Below are 19,949 nucleotides of genomic sequence, written 5' to 3'. Positions count from 1 at the left end.
CCATTGCAATTACGTATGGATCATGGTGGATGACCTTTGATCTCGATTTCTGAAAAACTGCACCATTTTTAGTTTTGACGACCAAATTAATTTTAAAGAACATATATTTTTGATTCGAATGATATATGATACAGCCGTATACCATTTTTGACGATTAAATTTTTAAAATGTTCACTCTGGTCAGCGTACTAGTAGACGAACGGCAAAATCACAAGCGCATACACATCAAACGAATGGATAACATCTGTCATATTCCTGACTTAGTATATGGGCGTTTTTCAATAAAAACGTATTTTCTTGTCCCAGCCACTTTAAAAAAAACATGTTTGATCTTTGCAAGTAATTTTTGTGCAGTCAGTACATTGAATTAGATTTAACATTTTTAAGCAAAGAAACAGTTTATTTTTAGAGGGATTTATAAGATATTGACTCCTGAATGGTTCAAAACAACCAAAATGGCATGTACCTAGACCGTCTGTTCAACATTCATAAGCTAAAATATCGTAAAAAAATGAAGAAACAAATGTTATTTTTACTTTACATAAGTTCTTTAATAATTCAAAAGTATGTTCAGAGCCAACATATTTTAATAAACAGCTTTCAATATAGGATTTTTAATTTCAGAAGGTGCGTCCCTGACAAAATGTCCACTACGAAACAAAGTCATTAAAATTTGCCAATAAACAGTTTTATAAAATCAATGTAAAATTTGTTTGCAAGAGATATAAACATTAGGGTCTTACAAAAGAAGTGATGATTTATAACAGCAATTTAATTGTTGGTAAGAAAAATTGAGCACATCAAATGGACCAGAGTGATACCGTATTTTTGTTAATGTCCACTACGAAACGGGTCAAATCTCCTTCAGTATCTGGTTTTAAAATTATGAAAAAAATATCAGTGTACAGCTTAATAAATGCTTTGATGAATACAATCAGTCTTGTTACTATTGCAATATAGGGATTGTGTGGGAAAAAATAAAACATGCGAATATGTCCCCTACGAAACGGTCCCCTACGAAACAAGTATGGGAGAAAAACGTTTCGTAGTGGACACTGCCACTACCATGCAGTCTTTTTTAAATCTTTTTTCAATTATATTCGTGCAAAACAAATAACAAGGGTTAGTTTCATGTAATTTTTATTATGTGTTTATTAACATATAATAGGGTTGATGTCAACTACGAAACTTTTTGTCCACTACGAAACGGTTTTGTCCACTATGTAACGCATCAAAATGTCCACTACGTAATATGAGTTGTACCTTCATATGTGAAGTACTGTCTAATCTTTAACGATAAAAATAGTTTTCCAATTCAGAAAAAAATGAGATTTTTCTAGTATTTAAAGTAAACAAACTGGAATGTATATAGGAAACATTTAAAATTGCAAAAAATATGTATGTCCCCTACGAAACAGTACCCAAATTATGAAAATCATATCATTTTAAAGAATATTTAAGATTGCAATTTTTGTTTACAAACAGGTCTACAATAGAGGTAATCAAAATTACTCTTGAAATTAAATTTTAGACAAGTTGATTTCCCTTTTTTTTTTTAGGTCTGAAAGTTACGCTTTTATTGAAAAACGCCCATATGCATTTTCTTATGTAGAAAATGGTGAATTAAAATGCAACCGAATACCTTGAATGTTTACATTAGAAATACTGAAATCATGGCTATTGCCAAAAATCCTAGCTTGATTTTAGACATTATCCTCAGATTCTTACATGCAAAAGAAGTTCTCTTCAATTGTATCTAATTTAGTTTAATGTAAGTAAACACTGTAATTTGGGTTTCGAAAGAAAAAACATCATTTATTTATATTAAAGGGAAACAAGTATACAATAATGTAAAACATACCGTCTGTATGGAAAAATAATTTTCGTACCCATAACCAGATGTAAGTTACTTTCAGGTATGCACATGAAATTAAATGCGAAGATCATTTTAATATTTTGTCAGATATTCATATTCAATTATAATGGATGAGGCATGTGTGGTTACTTATTATCAAGTAATGTTGGTCATCTTAGGCGATCGGCACTGAATGTTTATCTTAACAGAACATTAACATCCCCTTACTGAATATGGTTAGATTTCTAAGTTTTCGATATTACCGTTCTAGATATGATACCAATTTTGATCGTATTAAATATCGTTCAGATTTCAGAGATATCCCCGTTCTTAATTTAGTTCAGATTTGTAAGTTTTTCGATATCCCCATACGTGGTATAATTTAGATTTCATAGATTTGGAATGTACCATTCTTGATATAATTCAGATTTCGGAGCATTTGATATAACCTTACTAAATTTAGAACAGATTAGGTATTTTCGATATCAAAGTACTGCGTATAGTTCAAAAGTTTGGAGCTTTTAATGTCCCCATGTACTTGATATAGTTGAGTTTTCGAATTTTTCATTATCACCGTACTGAATATGATAACAATTCAGATTTCGGGAACTTCAGATATACAAGTAACCCAGATATGTTTATGGTTTTGAAATCTCAATATACCTTACTGGGTATAATGATAATTAAGATTTTTGGAGCTCTTGATATCCCCGTACATTAAATTGAGTTAGATTTCGAATGTTCTATTATCACCGTACTGGGTACAATAATAATTCAGATTTCGGGTGCATTCGATAACCCCGTTACCTAGAAATAGTTAAGATTTCTAAATTTACAACATCCCCGTACTGGATATAATAATAGTTCAGATTCCGGAGCTCTAAACTTTCACAAAACTGGATTCGAATTGAGAATTGTGTGCCATTCTTTTTGTTTTGGCAGTGAACTTTCCAGTAAAAATGATGGTTAATATTTTTTTCATTTATTTTTTGACGGAAGAAAGTCATCCGACAAAGCTACTGTTTGAAGATTTTAACTTGCATTCCCTTGGTATTTTCATAAAATTGTGTTCATTTACACGTTTTATTTCATTACACTAAAAACATAAAAGCATTAACGGCATTAAAATAAACAAATCTTAAGCTGCTATATGTATCTAACATGACGATTCAACTCAATATAAAGTACAAACATACAAGGTATATCTGACAACAAAAATAAATTAATCAGGTTGTGAAAGGTGCAATCAACAAAAAATCATTTGATCATCGAATAAGCTTGTAAATAGACTGTATTTGCTTTTCGAAAATCGCGTTATCTACAATAAAAATGGTATTTTTTTTCTCGGTTATCTTAGTTATCATTAATCATATTAAATGCCGAAGTCTCAATTATCATTTAGAAATGACAAAGATTTGTTTTGTAAGATATGTCACAATTGTCGCTTTCCTGTTTGTTCGATATTTTTTTTATTAGTTTGATTGATCACCCAATTTTGTCAGTATACCGGAGCTGAAACAAAACGGAGCATTAGCAGTACACAACCCGGTTAAACTCGCCATTTTTTTCGGACAATGTCTATACCAAGTTAAGAATATGACAGTTGTTATCTATTCGTTCCAGTTGTTCATAAAGTCTAACATTTGATTATGATAGTTTTATAGAGTTCCCGTTTTTTCATTTACCTTGGAGATCAGCTTGTTGTTGTACTTTTTTAATCGTTTCAATAGTTAGATAATTTATTTTGAACGAATATTGAACTTAGTGACTATTCTTTTAACATTAAATCCGACAGTTGTTTTTTGTGTACAAGGATGAAACAATCAGAAGCTGATTTATAGTATATAGACCAATTCAACAGGCATGGAAAGAATGGGAAAAAAAAAGAAAAATACGTTGAACAATGTAATGAAACTACTATCATAATCATAAATTAACTGTTTACAAAACTTTGAATTTTTGAAATACTAAGACCTTTCTACCTCAGGATTAGATTACCTTAGATGAATTTTGCAATTTTTTTTATAGGAATTTTAGGGTTTTCAATACTCTTTAACTTCGTACTTAATTTGGCCTTCTTAACTTTTTGATTCGAGCGTCACTGATAAGTCTTTTGTAGACATGCCCGTCTGGTCAAAATGCAAAATTTTAATCCGGTTATCTATGATGAGTTTATTTCTCCATGCACGCCGAATTCCGTCATCGATAAAAAAACACAAAAAAAACCCCACCCCGCAATAGCCAATATTGCTGAAAGTATTGTAAAACACTTACAAAACAAGCAATCTATCAATCTGTCTTAGACATTGATTTTGATTGCCTCTTGATATCTTCTCTTTGGCTTTAAAAAGAGTAGTTACAGGCAGCCATAGTTAAGGATATAATATAAAATAAGAGGTCATATGCCAATGAGAGACCATATGACACAGACGTAAACATATCTAGGCCATTTTAATGCCTTTAACAATGAGTAATACACATACCGCACAATCAGCGATAATAGTTCTCTATTAAAATGACAAATGAGAAAACTAACAGACTGATTTATGAAAAAAAACACCAATGAACGAAATACAAATATGATATACAGGTATAAACGACATAAATTGAATTACAAGCTCCTCACTTGGAACAGGTACATAGAGAATGTGGCGGGGTTAAATTGTAGTATTTAATATGTAAGGAAAACTGGATGTATATTTTTCAAACAAACATAAGATTATTTCTACTGCTTCTGCAGACCTAAGAAATTCAAAAGTTTAATTTACCAACATTTAGAAAAACACAAACACAATATCAGATTCATAAAATTCCAACCACTTCAAACCGCCCAGAAATAACCAGGACACTCACATAAACGGTTTGAAAATTCCCGTTACTTTGAGAACTGTCTTTTATTAAACTACCACAGACAGCATATCTCCTAGGTCTTAATGACAATATCATGGGCCAAGGGAACATATCTAAAACTTTTCTATTGATATTATAACTATTGTTAATAAAAGACAACGCAATGAAAGGTCTCACGGCAATCTCTTTAACCGAAATTTTATATTCTTTTTTCAGAAGTTATCTGTGACCTCACTTTGTGTGGCGTTGATACATCCGTGTGAGGCACAATTCATAATTCTATTGTGGTAAACTTTGTAATGTCGTATATTAATTGTATTCTGTGGTTTACATGTTGAAATGAACTATTATCATGATTATATTATTCATTTATGTGTTTCTATGTCCTGAGTGTTCTTGCATTTATTTGTACTGCATTCCTGTCACGTAAGGTTGTCTTTTTAGAGGTATTTTAAACATTGCCATATACGCGGGAGGTTTGGTTAACCCTTAAACCAGGTTCAACCCACCATTATTTCTAAAAATGTCCTGTACCAAGTCAGGAATATGGCAGTTGTTATCATTTAGTCGGTTCCTATGTATGTTTGTGTTTGTTTTTGAAGCAGTTCAGTGTTTCTGATGAACTGTTGTCTTCCTCTAATAGTTGACGTGTTTCCCTCAGTTTTAGTTTGTGACCCCGATTTGTTTCAGTTAAATCTGTTTATGGCTATTGAACAGTGGTAAACTAATATTGCCTTTATGTAGACATCACATCTATATATTATCATGCAAAATGGGCCAAATACCAATTAGTCAATTACAGAACATTTATAACGAGTGTGATACAGTATCGGTTTTAGTCCACGATATGAATGTACACGAATTATTCCAGCCTTTTGTCAACATAGACTGTTTCCCGCAAATTGACAGACCTGAAGATTATACATACACATTACATAGAGGTATTGATTAGATTAAATAATTTAGTATCATGATTCTACCGTTCAAAACTTTATACCTCCATATTTTGATAACATAGAGCCACCGATAATTTCTTAATCTTTACAAAAAATAAAATTAGAAGACGTGTCATTTTTAATTACAGGTCAGTTACATCAGACGTCAGTATAGAATATAATGCTCATTTGACATAAGACTGTGAAACATCAAAGTTATGATATGATCCAAATGGACCTGTAATTACAGGGGACCATCATATCGCTCAAGACCGAGAGGTTATAAACTTAAAACAAGGGCCAAAATATCGTCCACCGTCATGTTATTAAGGATATTCTTTCATCCTATTGTAAGAAATGGTGTAAACGGTAGAAATCTGACAAAAAGTCATTTGATCCCTAGGGAGTTGAATTTATTTCTAAAATATTGTTGATATTCGCATATCGCATTTGGAAAATAATTGAGAAAAAATAAGTAATACACCCATTTCTAGGATCAAAAACAAAATTCAAGAACTCGCAAAGCGAACCGGCTGAAAAAGCCGTTAACAATGTGGTGGTGGTTAATTCTACGGAAGTCCTTCAGAATGAAATTATACATTCAGCTACATTCAAGGCCGAACGCGCCACAGAGAGTCTTACAGTAAATAATCATGCCACAAACACAGCTCGGCTTAAGTCCTCTTCTGAACATATGAAGTTTCCCATTATGTATTGGTTACATAAACTACACAAAAACCTCGTTAATAATAGTTACACCTCGACCTATACTAACTGTTTTACTACTACACTTTGATTACTTTTAACGAGTTCCTAACTAGTATCAAAGAACTGATCATTATCCTTTGCAATAAGACATATGCAATTTGTGAAATTAACCATTTTTGGAGTGTAAAATACTCTTTGGACGTTTAAGACAATTACGTGCTTTTGATGGTTCTATCCATTCAATTGACGGCTTTGAAATTTCCACTCTTTACACTACAATTCCATACAATGGTAGTGGTATGGCGTAAATACTGCACAGAAGTCCTTCAGAATAAAATTTTACATTTAAACACATTAAATGCTGTACATTCCACAGAGAGTCATATATCAAATAATCGTATCACAAACAAAGTTCAACTTAAGGCCACTTCTGAATATTTGAAGGTCCCCACTATGTATTGGTGACTTAAACTACACAAAAAAAAACAAACGTAAAAAAACGTTTCATCTTGGCCTCTTGTAAGTGTTCTACTACAAGATTTGATTACTTTCAACGTGTAAGGAACTTGTGGTAGCGAAATCCCTGACTTAAACATTTACCAGTAAAACATAGATATGTTCATTGAAATTCCAAAAAGTTCTTTGTAGTGTAAGACCTCAACTTTGTAATAATCGTTTTACCCATAATAAATAATCCTTGTGTTTTTACTTTTTTGTTGCCGTCGGGTTGCTATCTCACAGTTTCCAATATTTGTAAGTTACATTATAAAAAAGATGTAAAATGTAATGATGATTGCACATTATTTGAATAAAAGTCCTTACAGCCTTAACAACAACAACAACAACAACAACAACAACAACAACAACAACAACAACAACAATACTTTATTTTAAGAGGGTTACACAGTTAGCTATATAACTGATCTTCCCTGAGGCCCTCATTATGAAAAATCAAACAAAATAAAAACATATACATTGCATACATTAGTATAAAAACTCAAGTATGATAATAATGTTCAATACAACTTGATGAAATGTGACGAAAAAATAAACATGATGACATAATTAGTTTTTAATATTATTTATACAGCTAGGTTGAATTCAATAAATGATCTGTTATTTTGTATTTGAAAGAATTAACATTTGTAATATTTCGTAACGGTATTGGCAAATTATTCCACAAGAACGGTCCAGAATACATAAAAGATTTTTTGAACAATTCTGTTTTTGGTTTAGGGAGTATGAGGTTTCTTTGAACAGCATTTCTCAAGGGGTATGGATTTCTGTCTGAAACATAATGAAACTTGTTAGTAAGATATGATGGGGCATAATTTTTAATGCACTTAAATGTCATCACAAACTTGTGATATTTTATTCTCTGTTCAACTGTCATCCAGTTTAAGTGTTTGAATAAGGGCGCAGAAGGAGCGAAAGGGTCTGTGTCTAGTACTAATCTAGCAGCTCTCTTTTGTAATTTTAATATCCTATTTAAACCCTCACTGCTACAACTACTCCACACTATACAACAAGAATCAATTAGTGGCAAGATATAACCATTATAGAATAATTTTCTGCAGTCTAGATTTATATATTTTTTAATCTTTAATAGTAGATAAAGTCTAGATGATATTTTTGAGCAGATCACGTCAATTTGGTTTGTCCATGTGAGGGAAGGGTCAATTTTAATGCCTAAAAGACTTTCGCATGTGGAAGATTGTATCACTTGATTGTCAATAGTTAAACAACTCTCATTGTAATGTGGCATTGCTCTTAACCGATCGCACTAAACTGTTATATTGTTCTTGTATGTGTCTTTGTTCAATTTTTGATATTACTTTTACTGTTTGGTCTGTTTTATGTGATATCCATTTGACGTGGCTCGGTACTTATACATCCCGTCAATGTGTTTGTATCATCTTTCATTTTTACTGGTATGTTTTGTATATGCGACCTTTTGTGTTTCCATGTTTCTTATAAGGTGACTCTGTACTTTTAAAGATCCCGGCATTATGTTATAGTTCTATTAAATGTCATTATGTTGTTCTATCATAAATTTAATAATACTTTGAACGACAAACGACAAAACTATTTCATCGCGTAGTAGTATTAACCATATATGGATTCTTAAAAATTCTACAGAACTGCTGGATAATGTTTAATCTCAGTCCGTTTCTGTAATTAATTCTAACATAAATTTTGATTTTATAACCCTGCATACCACCAACTCCATAAGAAATTATGATTGTTTTAAATAGACATTGAACGACAAAATTTCTTTTTTGTGACGTTTGCATTTGTAGACGCCCAACACGCGAAACAAGGAATGTGTTTTTTTTAATTTGATAGATGCTTTTTGTGTTTATTGTATATGTTTGTTTGTCTTGAGATTGTAACTCAATGATGACTGCTGTGACCATATTTTGACTATTTCACCGATTATGTCTGTTTTGTACATGCATCGTTGTAAAAATAACGGAGTTTGATGCGACTGTGATAAAAATGAGAGGTTTAGCGCTATAAAACCAGGTTCAATCCACCATGTCCTACATTTGAAAATGCCTTGTTGTCCATTCGTTTGATGTGTTTTATCCTTTGATTTTGCCATATAATTAGGGACTTTCCGTTTTGAATTTTCCTCGGAGTTCAGTATTTTTGTGATTTTACTTTTTTCTGCTACATTGGTTTGTAGTAAGAATCTACTTCTTCATCCTAGCAATTTTCTATATGGGTATCAATGCGATGTCTACCATATTAATCACAAAACGCTTACATATCAAGCAAACTGTTGCCAACATACAAACGATCACAACAGTAGCCACAAGGATCATTGTAAAGAAAAGGTTGATTTATAGCACCTAACTCCACTGTAAAAAATGGTTAATGTGTCCATAACATATAATAGTACAATGCAGAACTTCCAAATAGGTATGTTAACCCCGCCACATTATGTATATATGTGCCTGTACCAAGTCAGGAGCCTGTAATTCAGTGGTTGTCGTTTCTTTATGTGTTAATATTTGTTTTTCTTTCGTTTTTTATATAGATAAGGCCGTTAGTTTTCTCGTTTGAATTGTTTTACATTGTCATTTCGGGGCTTTTATAGCTGACTATGCGGTTTGGGCTTTGCTCATTGTTGGAGGCCCTACGGTGAACTATAGTTGTTAATTTTTGTGTCATTGTGGTCTCCTGTGGAAAATTGTCTCATTAGCAATCATACCACATCTTCTTTTTTATATGTAGTGTGAGAAATGTAAATTGCTCTATTCGTTTACATTATTTGTTTTTTAATGTAGTTAAGTACTAGTGCCAGTCTGCCTAAAAATCAGGCAGTGATGAAAACATGACCAAAAAACCCCACCCAATTTGACATTGATTTCAGTTCATAATATGTAGTTATGCACAAAAATAACATTCATTTCTGTTTTCTGTTCTGGTAATAGAAGGTACAATTTGGTGAAATGCACTAGAAATTTACAAATAAGGGGAGATAACTCTGTAATTTGCTATCATTCTAACCAATATTCTAACCGAGTTATTAAATATTACCAGACACACACAAACGAAAGATCAATTATTTTTAACTCAGGATGATGGTTAGTATTAAATAGAACGATTAGCTTGGTGGGTTATTTCTGATCATGTATTGATTTTTACCTAAATTGCCTGATTCTTACAAAGACTGGCACTTAATAAACAACAAATTCGTCATATGCATATTATAATAGAAAATGCTTTTGTTGAAACACTCTTGAATTAGACATTTTAAAATAAGATATCAGTTAAAAGATTAATATGAATATTAAAAAAACAAGTTGATATCTACTCTGCAGAAGTTAATTGTTTCATTTGTGTGAAAGTAACAAACTATAGTCGTCTGATCATCATGGTTGTCTTCCGACCAATATACATGTGTTTCCCCCAGTAATTTTCTCTTTGATCATCGTTTAACCAAGTATTTGAACCTCCTTTGTACCACCATGGTCCGTGGGATATTGCATGATTATTACCACCACTGTTGTCACGATCTATTGCTGAGAATTTTCCAGAAGATTGTCGTTGTAAAGCGTCACCTTATATAAAGAAAAGCATATATACATTATTTTGTAACATGTCGAACAAAATTTATTGTTTTGCTTGCTTTTAAGTGTGAAATATTTCATGCTTATTAAAAACGATATAAAAAAACCCAGAAGATAAGTTTAGCAATGTAGGTACACCTGGATGAAGGGACATAACCTTGAAGAATAACCTATAGGAGGAAGATACCAAGTGAACAACAATAACCTACATAACAATACCATGGCCGAAGAGGCATACAATTGTCCGAAACATACACAGGTATATAAAGATTCAGCAACAAGAACCCTACTAAAATAAGGAAGGACATCAAGAAGGGTATGTTGTCTAGGTCCACCGATGGGCTTGTTATGTTACAAATGGCACGAACGACGACAAGTCGCGTTCAGGGATGTCACAATAGAAAGAAAAGAGGACAGGATAACAGCAACAAGTATGTCAATAAATTCAACTGATAGAAGAGATGTCAAATTTACTACCGGTACATTTTATCTGCAACTCTTTGTTAAAAAGCTTCTCCTTACTCCGTACTAATCATCTCTATAAAGGATATTATGGATCACAAGCTGCTGATATTGTATACAATGTGAGATATACATTGCGGGCGAGGGCCCTGCTGAAAGTTTGTTATGAAAATATGACCAGTTTGCAATTGCAAAATATAAATCATCTCTATGCAGTTCAGTTCTCAGACCTATCATCATAGTTTCTAATTTCTATATGTAAGTCAAAGAACATATCAATAGCGGTAAGAAGATTGGCACAGTCTATTCCAATAATAATGCAGATTGTTTGTAGACAAAACTCATCCACAAGGCGTAATAGATTTATTGTTAATGAAAGAAATCAAAGGAGTAGGTCCGTTAAGACCTCTTTTTGGCCCCAAAATATAGCGGTTTTACAAAATTGTTTCAATATAAACTTTTACTTAGTTATTAGATAGTAGAATGGTTCTGCTACATAAATATGGGCTGTTTTTGACAATATAATGCACATATATTGGGTACTAGCACCATGAAGTCGTGCTAAATTACTGAAATCTTCACAATTCCAGCATTTTAGTTAAATTTTAGACGGTTTCCGGGTAAAACGAAAGTGGCCGCATTCGTGTTCATCCAAAATATTGAAATGAAAGTTGTATTTAATGATAATACATAATATATGTAAAGATTGAGAATGAACATGGATGTGGCCACTTTCGTTTTTGACAAAAACATCTGAAAAGTGACATTTTTTTGGATATTTGGTAGATTTTTCATATTTGAGCTTGAATCAGATCGTTTTTAATGACTTCATAAGTTAAAATCTTGCGCATAAATTAATTAAATCATATGAAATAGACACTTAAGTGTTTAAAAAGTGGTCAAAATCATTCGTCAGATGAAACTGAAATTTGAGGCCAAAATCGGTCCTTACCGGACCTACTCCTTTGTCATTATTTCAGTTTCAGAGAGCTTTTTGTTTACATAAATAGTGGTTTTTAACATAGTATGATTGGTAATTTCCTGGAACAAGATGTACGTTTCCGCGTGGGTCAATCGTTTTTATGAAACAAAGGGACTTATTCTTTCAGTCTGTCTTTAATTTGTGTGTAAAAAATAGAGAAGTCAAATATGTTGATACTATTACAGGAGAAGAGGGACTTAGATTGTATTTTCTCCTACAGATCTTTTAATTGTTAAGTATCAACATTTTATTTACACCGCCTCTAAAGTATGCTGTTTATGGAAAATGCAAAGAGAGAATATGTTTTAAGCAAACAATTTCCTACGCATAGCTGCAACTTTGTCAATAAGTAAAATATTTGGGTAATATTGGAATCAAACGAAGGTTTAAGAATTTTGAATTACTGTAGAAGACTTGATGATGGTTTATTTAGAAAAATACAAAAAAAGTGAAATTTGAATAGAACCACATATGTCCCCGTTGCTCGGATAAGAAGCACTATGTTTTTGTACCATCAAACGAAATTTTGGTATTTTAAGTTGCATGTAGCACCGGTGTGCAAAAGAGGGGCGAAAGATACCAGAGGGACAATCAAACTGAGAGATCAAAAATAAACTGACAACGCCATGGTTACAAGACAAACAGACACATAATTGTACACAAGACACATCATAGAAAACGACAGACTAAACAATACGAACCCCCACTAAAAACTGGGGTGATCTCAGGTTCTGCGAAAGGGTAAGCAGATTCTGTTCCACATGTGGCAACCGTCGTGTTGTTCCTGTTATTACAAACCCGGTAAATAGTCTAATTCGGTAGGTCACGTTCGTGAAAAGGGAAGGGGATTTTAGTTACGTCAAACACAAACGATAACGTTTTATGTTCATATCACATACTAAACACCTATTTTATTTAACATAAAATAGTTCTTGTGCATTTTGAGTTCACAACAGTAAGTCAGGTCTCTACATGCTAAATGGACAACGTGAGAGGGAAACTTATTATTTTAATTGTAACAACAGAACAAAAAAACATGAAACGCCTATGAGAATACACAATATACGTACCTGCTGTCCCACTATAGTCATTGACTGTAAGCTGGTACTGGGATGCAGCATCACCCAGTATGAATGACTTGTATAAAGCATATATGTCTTCGCCATCTTTCGTTTCCATATTCAATCGCAGTTCAAATTTTCCATTATTCGTAAGACTATGAATATATTTATTGCCTATAATGTAGACATATGTCTGTATTAATAGATACGTAATTAAAATGAGCACATTACTTTTATTCTACGCACCACCGCATTAACAATACACATTATACTACCGATACAAATAGATATAGGAAGATGTGGTGTGAGTGCCAATGAGACAACTCTCCATCCAAATAACAATTTAAAAATTAAACCATTATAGGTTAAAGTACGGCCTTCAACACGGAGCCTTGGCTCACACCGAACAACAAGCTATAAAGGGCCCCAAAATTACTAGTGTAAAACCATTCAAACGGGAAAACCAACGGTCTAATCTATATAAACAAAACGAGAAACGAGAAACACGTATATATTACATAAACAAACGACAACTACTGTACATCAGATTCCTGACTTAGGACAGGTGCAAACATTTGCAGCGGGATTAAACGTTTAAATGGATCCAAACCTTCTCCCTTTTTCTGAAACAATAGCATAACATCACAACATAGAAAAAATACGATAAAATATCAATCGGCAGATTTAACTCAATCAAAAAACGTATGATTACACAATAAACGAATAAATTTGATCTACGATATCTGAATACAAATGCAAAGTTAATTAAATATTAGAGACAAACATTCATGACCAAAAGGCTAACAAACAAATTAAAACACACTGAGAAATATTTAACCAATCAATGTTCACTTTAGAAAAAAACCGGTTTTTTATAATCTTGAAGTTTATACAAATGTTGTAAGAATAAGTGAAAAATTGAAGATATTACAAATAATCAAAGCTGGTGTACAGACAAGATCCATATAAATAAAAAATGACAAAAAAGCATTATAAACAGTATCAACAGGTCGAATTAACAAGAAAATACGATTTGAGAGTACTCGCAGTTACTGACAGCTAGTTAAAAGCCAAAACCAATTAATAGTAAAAAATCATGCATCAGAGACTAAATAGTCAAATAAACCATTGGAGAAAACATTTGAATTTCTCTTATCCAAGTCACCACCTCGAGGAAGGAAATTAAATTCAAGACCTCCTTTTCAAAGGGCATAATAATATAAAACCCTAAAAAAAAACACCAACTCAATACTTCTTTTCTTTATAACAAAAATACATGCATACAGTTTCTATTTCTGTAATTATATTACTATCGTTAAATAAAATATTACGTCAGTACTGTAGTGGATCTAGAGCTTAAACTGAGAAAGTTTTTTTGTGACTTCAGGTAACTCAATTAGGATATGTACTAGGTTAATTGTGCATACTAAAGTAATCATCAATGATCAATTTAATCTTGCCTCAGCCAAAACACTTAAAAAAACATGTGTGGACAGTTGTATAATCATTAAGATATGAGTTACATTCTATAATCCAAGATATCTTCTTTGTTAATTGATTTTATTTGTAATGATTTTTTTCATTTTTTTTTTCATTTGACCCGATCGATTACGAAAGACCGGTGTTATTATGTTTCCAGCCTGAGTGTGTGTCCGTCCGTTTCACCCATTCGTACGTCCGTCAGTTCGTATCACGTTAAAAGTTTTGATTTTGACCCATATCATGCGGTTCACTGATTACTTTAAAATTCCGGTTTCGTGTAGTTGTGGTCATTTCACCTTGAAACTTAGTGCACATACTCATTGTAATAAAACCATAAAACAATTTTGCCAAAGAAGGGTTTTGATCTTCATTTTACTGTTAATTGAAAATATTAATTTGATGATGTGACCGGGCATGTGATGTATGGACACACATTCTTGTTTTCAATTTCTGAGACAATTCGTTTTCTATCGGTATATTACTCCATATTATCATATATAGGTTGTCTTCTCAAATTATAACGATTGAGTTCGCCGACCAGAACGTTTCGAAGTTTCTTCCATTTATATTGAATTGAAACCTCTTGAATGGTAAAATATAAACCATTTTCTCTACTGAGACTAACTTTTTGTCGACTTACTGAAAAAAGTATTGTATTGATACCCTGGTGATAGGATAAAGTTATATTTACAAGTATATGCCACAGCTTACTCTGTAAAAGCAATACAAGTCTGCGAATTGGTCTAATACCCACGAAACGAAATCTTCATACAGTGGAAAATCTTACACAAATGTATATCTGTATGTTAATTTTTTTATCAAAACAGTTGTAAACACGAACTATTATAAATGAAAGAGATAATGCATTATTCTAAAACAACAACATTAGACGAACCCGTTATAATCTGATGAATTGATAGATGGAAAGATGGATTGATTGTTGTCAAATATCAACACATTAAGCCGTACCTCTAACTTGCAAGTACAAATGTAACAGTCTGAAGACAACATTTGAGCAGGCGAACACCAACAACAAAAATATTAAATCTAAGATAACCATAATTTTAAGATCAGCACTTACCAAGCCAATGTTCTCCAGCGACCTCTCCAAAACCATTTTCATATTCGTTCCAAGTTCTCTCAAATTTCACCTTGCGTTCTGAGCGTCTTTGTATGACCTTTTAAAAGTACAATATATTAAAAAATAGATAAACAAAAATGCAGAACTTCGAGGAATATTCTAAACCTAAGCCCCTAAACAAATGAAAAAATCAAAAGGTAAAACATATCATACGAAATGGTATAAACTGTCATATTCTTGACTTCAATATTCTTATGTACAAAAGGTGGATTAAACCTTGTTTTATAGCTAGCTAAACCTCTCATTTAATTGGTTTTTTTTAAAGTTTGTGTTAAAATGTCGAATAATGAAAAACCAAAATAACTCTGTATTATGATGTCATCTTGGTTTACATGATTTTTTTCTAATTTGCATGCTTTCCATAGCTTCAGTTTAGTTATATTTTTTTCAAATTTAGATAGATATAAATATATATATACATAATCTTTAGTAGAAAACTTTAAATCAGTCAATGAATATAATAAAAAAAGAAGTGCCAATTGATTTGCGTTTCGACAATTTTTGTCCCTTCGATTATTTTCGAGAACAAAATATTTGAAAACCAAAAATCGAATACCTTCTAAATGTGCTTTTCATTATTTTTATCAATATATTGCTGTCTCAATGATGTACATGTATTCCTCACATTTTCGTTGACAATATCTAACTGTAGAAATAATATCTAAATTATGAGAATACAGGACGCCTAAGAGAGTTAACTCGTTAAAAATAGCTCAAAACTTTAATCCCTTAAAATAAGTAAACAGAAATCAAGATTCTCAATGACAGATTTAGTGTTTGTCAAACTGTTATATATTCCATTAAATTATTCCTGTAAATTGTGTGGTTTAAATCTCTTGAAATGTTATACAAGGCCAAAGTACACATTTTGTCAAAACTTTATGAAAATTAAACGCTTCAAATCTACATTATTCACAGTATGTGGTACGCTCCTTAAAACAGGAAACTTATATAAACCAATCAACTTACGATCCATCCACCACCATCCACGTCCATATCACAATAGACTCGTTTACAATTACCATTATCTTTAGATATTGTATAAACGCCACTCTTCATATTACTTTCTTTTATGTCAGTACAGTCTCTTGGTACATCGATAGGTCTGTATTTCTCTGTTTGAAACATAAAGTTATTGAATTTGGCGACAACTATCCATATAACTATTAAAATCTTTAGCATAAATGTACATTAATAATGTATTTAGCTGAAATTAAAGAAAATAAGAATTTAAAATTGATACTATAAGTTGGAAGAGCATTAGTTAAGGAACAAAATAAGCTAAAAATATTGATAGATCATGGAGCTCTTTTTCGAGATATTTAATTTTTCAAATATGGCGGGAAAAGGCTGACTCGTACTTTGAACTTATAATTGCATGGATATTATTTGGGTCTAAAATAAAAAGAAAAAAAAATCAAGAATCTGCTTAATTTTTGGCAAATGTCCTTTTATGAGCTATTAAGTCTTATATGAAAAGTTAAATGGTCGTTATAGAGCAAATATTTTACCTTATATCGAAAGGTAAACACAAAGGAGTTCGAACATTTGACACAAATTCCTGTACCTCACCTAAGTACATCATTAAGTTAAATATGAGAGATACATTGTATTTTGTAAAAAAAAATGTCAAAAGGCAAAATAATTTAATTCTAAGGCATTTTAACAGTACTATTAAACTTAAAAATTGTCTTTTTCTAGTAAAACATACCTTGGTTTAATAAACCTTTAAATTGTTTGAATAATTCTCAAATTTTTTTCATTATGAAATTCATGAAATTTTTGATAAATACAATTGCTTTCACGATATCTTCGGAGAGGATCCAATTTATTTTGTCTATTCTAGCGTAAAAATTTAGTGAAAAAATCTGTACCTGAAATTGTTTGAGTATAGTCTTTCTTCCATTCTTCTAAATTACCTATCAAATCTGTAACGTTCTCCGTTAAATCACTGAATAGACTTTTGAAGCGAGATTTGAATCCGCCAACCAAATGAGCTAAATCCTCCTCATACACAGCCTTTGACTCCTGTAATCTTTCCTTGTAGGTGGTCAGCATTATAGTTTTAAGTTCATCTTGGCTGTGTTCAATAATGTCCTTAACTTTACCCAGAAATGTCTTTGAAATAGCTGTATCTATATAATGCTTAAGTTGTTTGTTTAAAGCAGAAACATCGAGATCCGCGACTAATGGCGCTTTCAGGTTATTTGTTACTAAAGGCATCTCCACCACAGCGTCATCAGAATTATTTAATGGTATTGTCCAAACAAAATAAGGTGTAGTTAAATACAAAAAGAAAGTCACCAATAACGAGAAAGTCTTTTCCCTCATTTTCTGTTCGAATTAGAAAATACTTCTATAGTAACGTAGCGATCAACTGTAACTGTTTCTCTGCTGTAACACTAATCGCAGCTGAGGATTTTATGTGACGCATAATGTATTGGCTAGTATCCACTAGAATTTCTATGTTAATGGCATCATTCCTAACCTCTTTTCACGCTTTTTTTTGATTGCGTATCATATCCAGGATAAACCTCTTTGAAGATGTATTGCTCACGTAAAGATACAAATTCCTTTTTATTATAAGATGAGACATCAAAAACTTCGATACAATATAGTAGAGTGTATCTAGATAGTTATGTAGATGTTTATTTTTGAACAATTTGTGAAAAAGAAGAAAGCAACACTTTATGAATATTATGCAGCCAAACGCTTTTTTGGATTAACATTTTTCAGAAAAAAATTAAATCCGATTTGAAAGCTACAGATGTATAGGAACTGAAACGTTGACTCCATCTATGGTCAACATTGCTTCAGGGAGTTGCACATTGAGTAATTGAGTAATTTAGATTAAAATCCGATGAACACCATCTATTATTGCTGATTATTAACTCATAACAAAATTGTATATGTTTACAGCTACGTCATGTACGTCAAAACTTGTTTATTGTCTAAATAACATCCCAACAATGTAAATAAAGGTATACCGCTGTTCAAAACTCATAAATCCATGGACAAAAAACAAAATCGGGGTAACAAACTAAAACCGAGGGAAACGCATTAAATATAAGAGGAGAATAACGACACAACACTGAAATATAACACACACAGAAACGGACCAAGAGCATCAGACAAAATCTCACGAGAATATCAAACATAACATCAAAACCAAACACATGAATTTGGGATAGACAAGTACCGTGACACGTCCTATCGCAATCTGAATTTACACTCAAAAATAAGAGAAAACAAACGACGCAACGTCAAAATGTAACACACACAGAAACGATCAATAATATAACAATGGCCATCTTCCTGACTTGGTACAGGACATGTTTAAGGTTCCACTAAAGTCAAAATATAGGACACTTCATAAACATCTAAACTTTGCCTGTATTTTTCAACCTATAATGAATAAAGTCATAAACTATGAAAACATATGTTCATTAAAACATACTTTACATATACACACTGTGTAAATTGTAAATAAACTTGAAATTGTTATGTTGTGGCCAAACCGGTTCTTGGGGTGAACACTAAATTTTCCAAAAAATCTGCAGGCCTGCAAGACGACTAAATTTGCTTAAAATTGGTATGGACGAATACTATTACATGTAATGCAGGGCTAGCCATTGTTGATTTTTTATAAAATGTATTGATTTTCGAGTTTCAGTTAATTTCATGTATCTAAGTGAACGAATATGGAAGGTACAATACAGACAAATATGCCATTAAAACATATGTATGTGACAAATCAGCATTAGCTTGCCCTGCATTACATGTTACAGTATTCATCCATACCAATTTAAAGCAAATTAAGTCGTCTTACAGGCAAAGTTTAGATGTTTATGAAGTGTCCTATATTTTGACTTTAGTGGAACCTTAAAGGGGAAAAATGGTGGGTTGAACCTGGTTTTGTAGCATGCCAAACCTCGCACTTTAATGGATATGTTGAAAATAACATTGAAATTACAACATAATATTACAGGACTACAATACAAATAAATAGGAGAACATATAAGACAAAGAAACACATGATTAATAGATAACAAAAAGCATCAGGTTTGAAATTCAATACGCCAAAAATGAGCCTCGTCCACACAAGATTCACCAGTGTCGTCCAGATATTAAAGATCGAAAGTGAAAAAAAGTACAAAGTTGTACATCACTGAAGATCAAAAGTTGAAAAAGGTTGTGTCAAATACGGCTATGTTTTTATGCTTGGGATAAGAGCATCCTTATTATTTAAAATAGTTAATGCTATTGCAAACAGTAAATTTTATCAAATGAATATAAGAGAGATATACACAATGAAACTGAAGTATTAAATAATTACAGAAAACTAAACCCGAATACATAATGCTAAGACCAAAACAGAATAGACACACCCAACT

The 19,949-nt window shown here is 31.9% G+C and overlaps 1 protein-coding gene across 1 annotated transcript; it reads right to left on the bottom strand.

Annotated features, from left to right (window-relative positions):
* Positions 1-10,156: 10,156 nt before the first annotated feature.
* On the bottom strand, positions 10,157-17,960 carry LOC134723819 (ficolin-3-like). The gene is made up of 5 exons (XM_063587368.1): positions 17,430-17,960; positions 16,525-16,670; positions 15,496-15,592; positions 12,942-13,106; positions 10,157-10,418 (listed from the first exon to the last, which is right to left on the bottom strand). The coding sequence occupies exons 1-5, from the start codon at positions 17,884-17,886 to the stop codon at positions 10,213-10,215; spliced, it is 1,071 nt and encodes a 356-aa protein (XP_063443438.1). The 5' UTR covers positions 17,887-17,960; the 3' UTR covers positions 10,157-10,212.
* Between the last annotated feature and the right edge of the window lie 1,989 nt (positions 17,961-19,949).

Source organism: Mytilus trossulus, chromosome 6 (genome assembly GCF_036588685.1).
Source record: "Mytilus trossulus isolate FHL-02 chromosome 6, PNRI_Mtr1.1.1.hap1, whole genome shotgun sequence".
Lineage (NCBI taxonomy): Eukaryota > Metazoa > Mollusca > Bivalvia > Mytilida > Mytilidae > Mytilus > Mytilus trossulus.
Note: the sequence above shows the minus strand (reverse complement) of the source record. Positions and strands in the feature narration are given on the sequence as shown.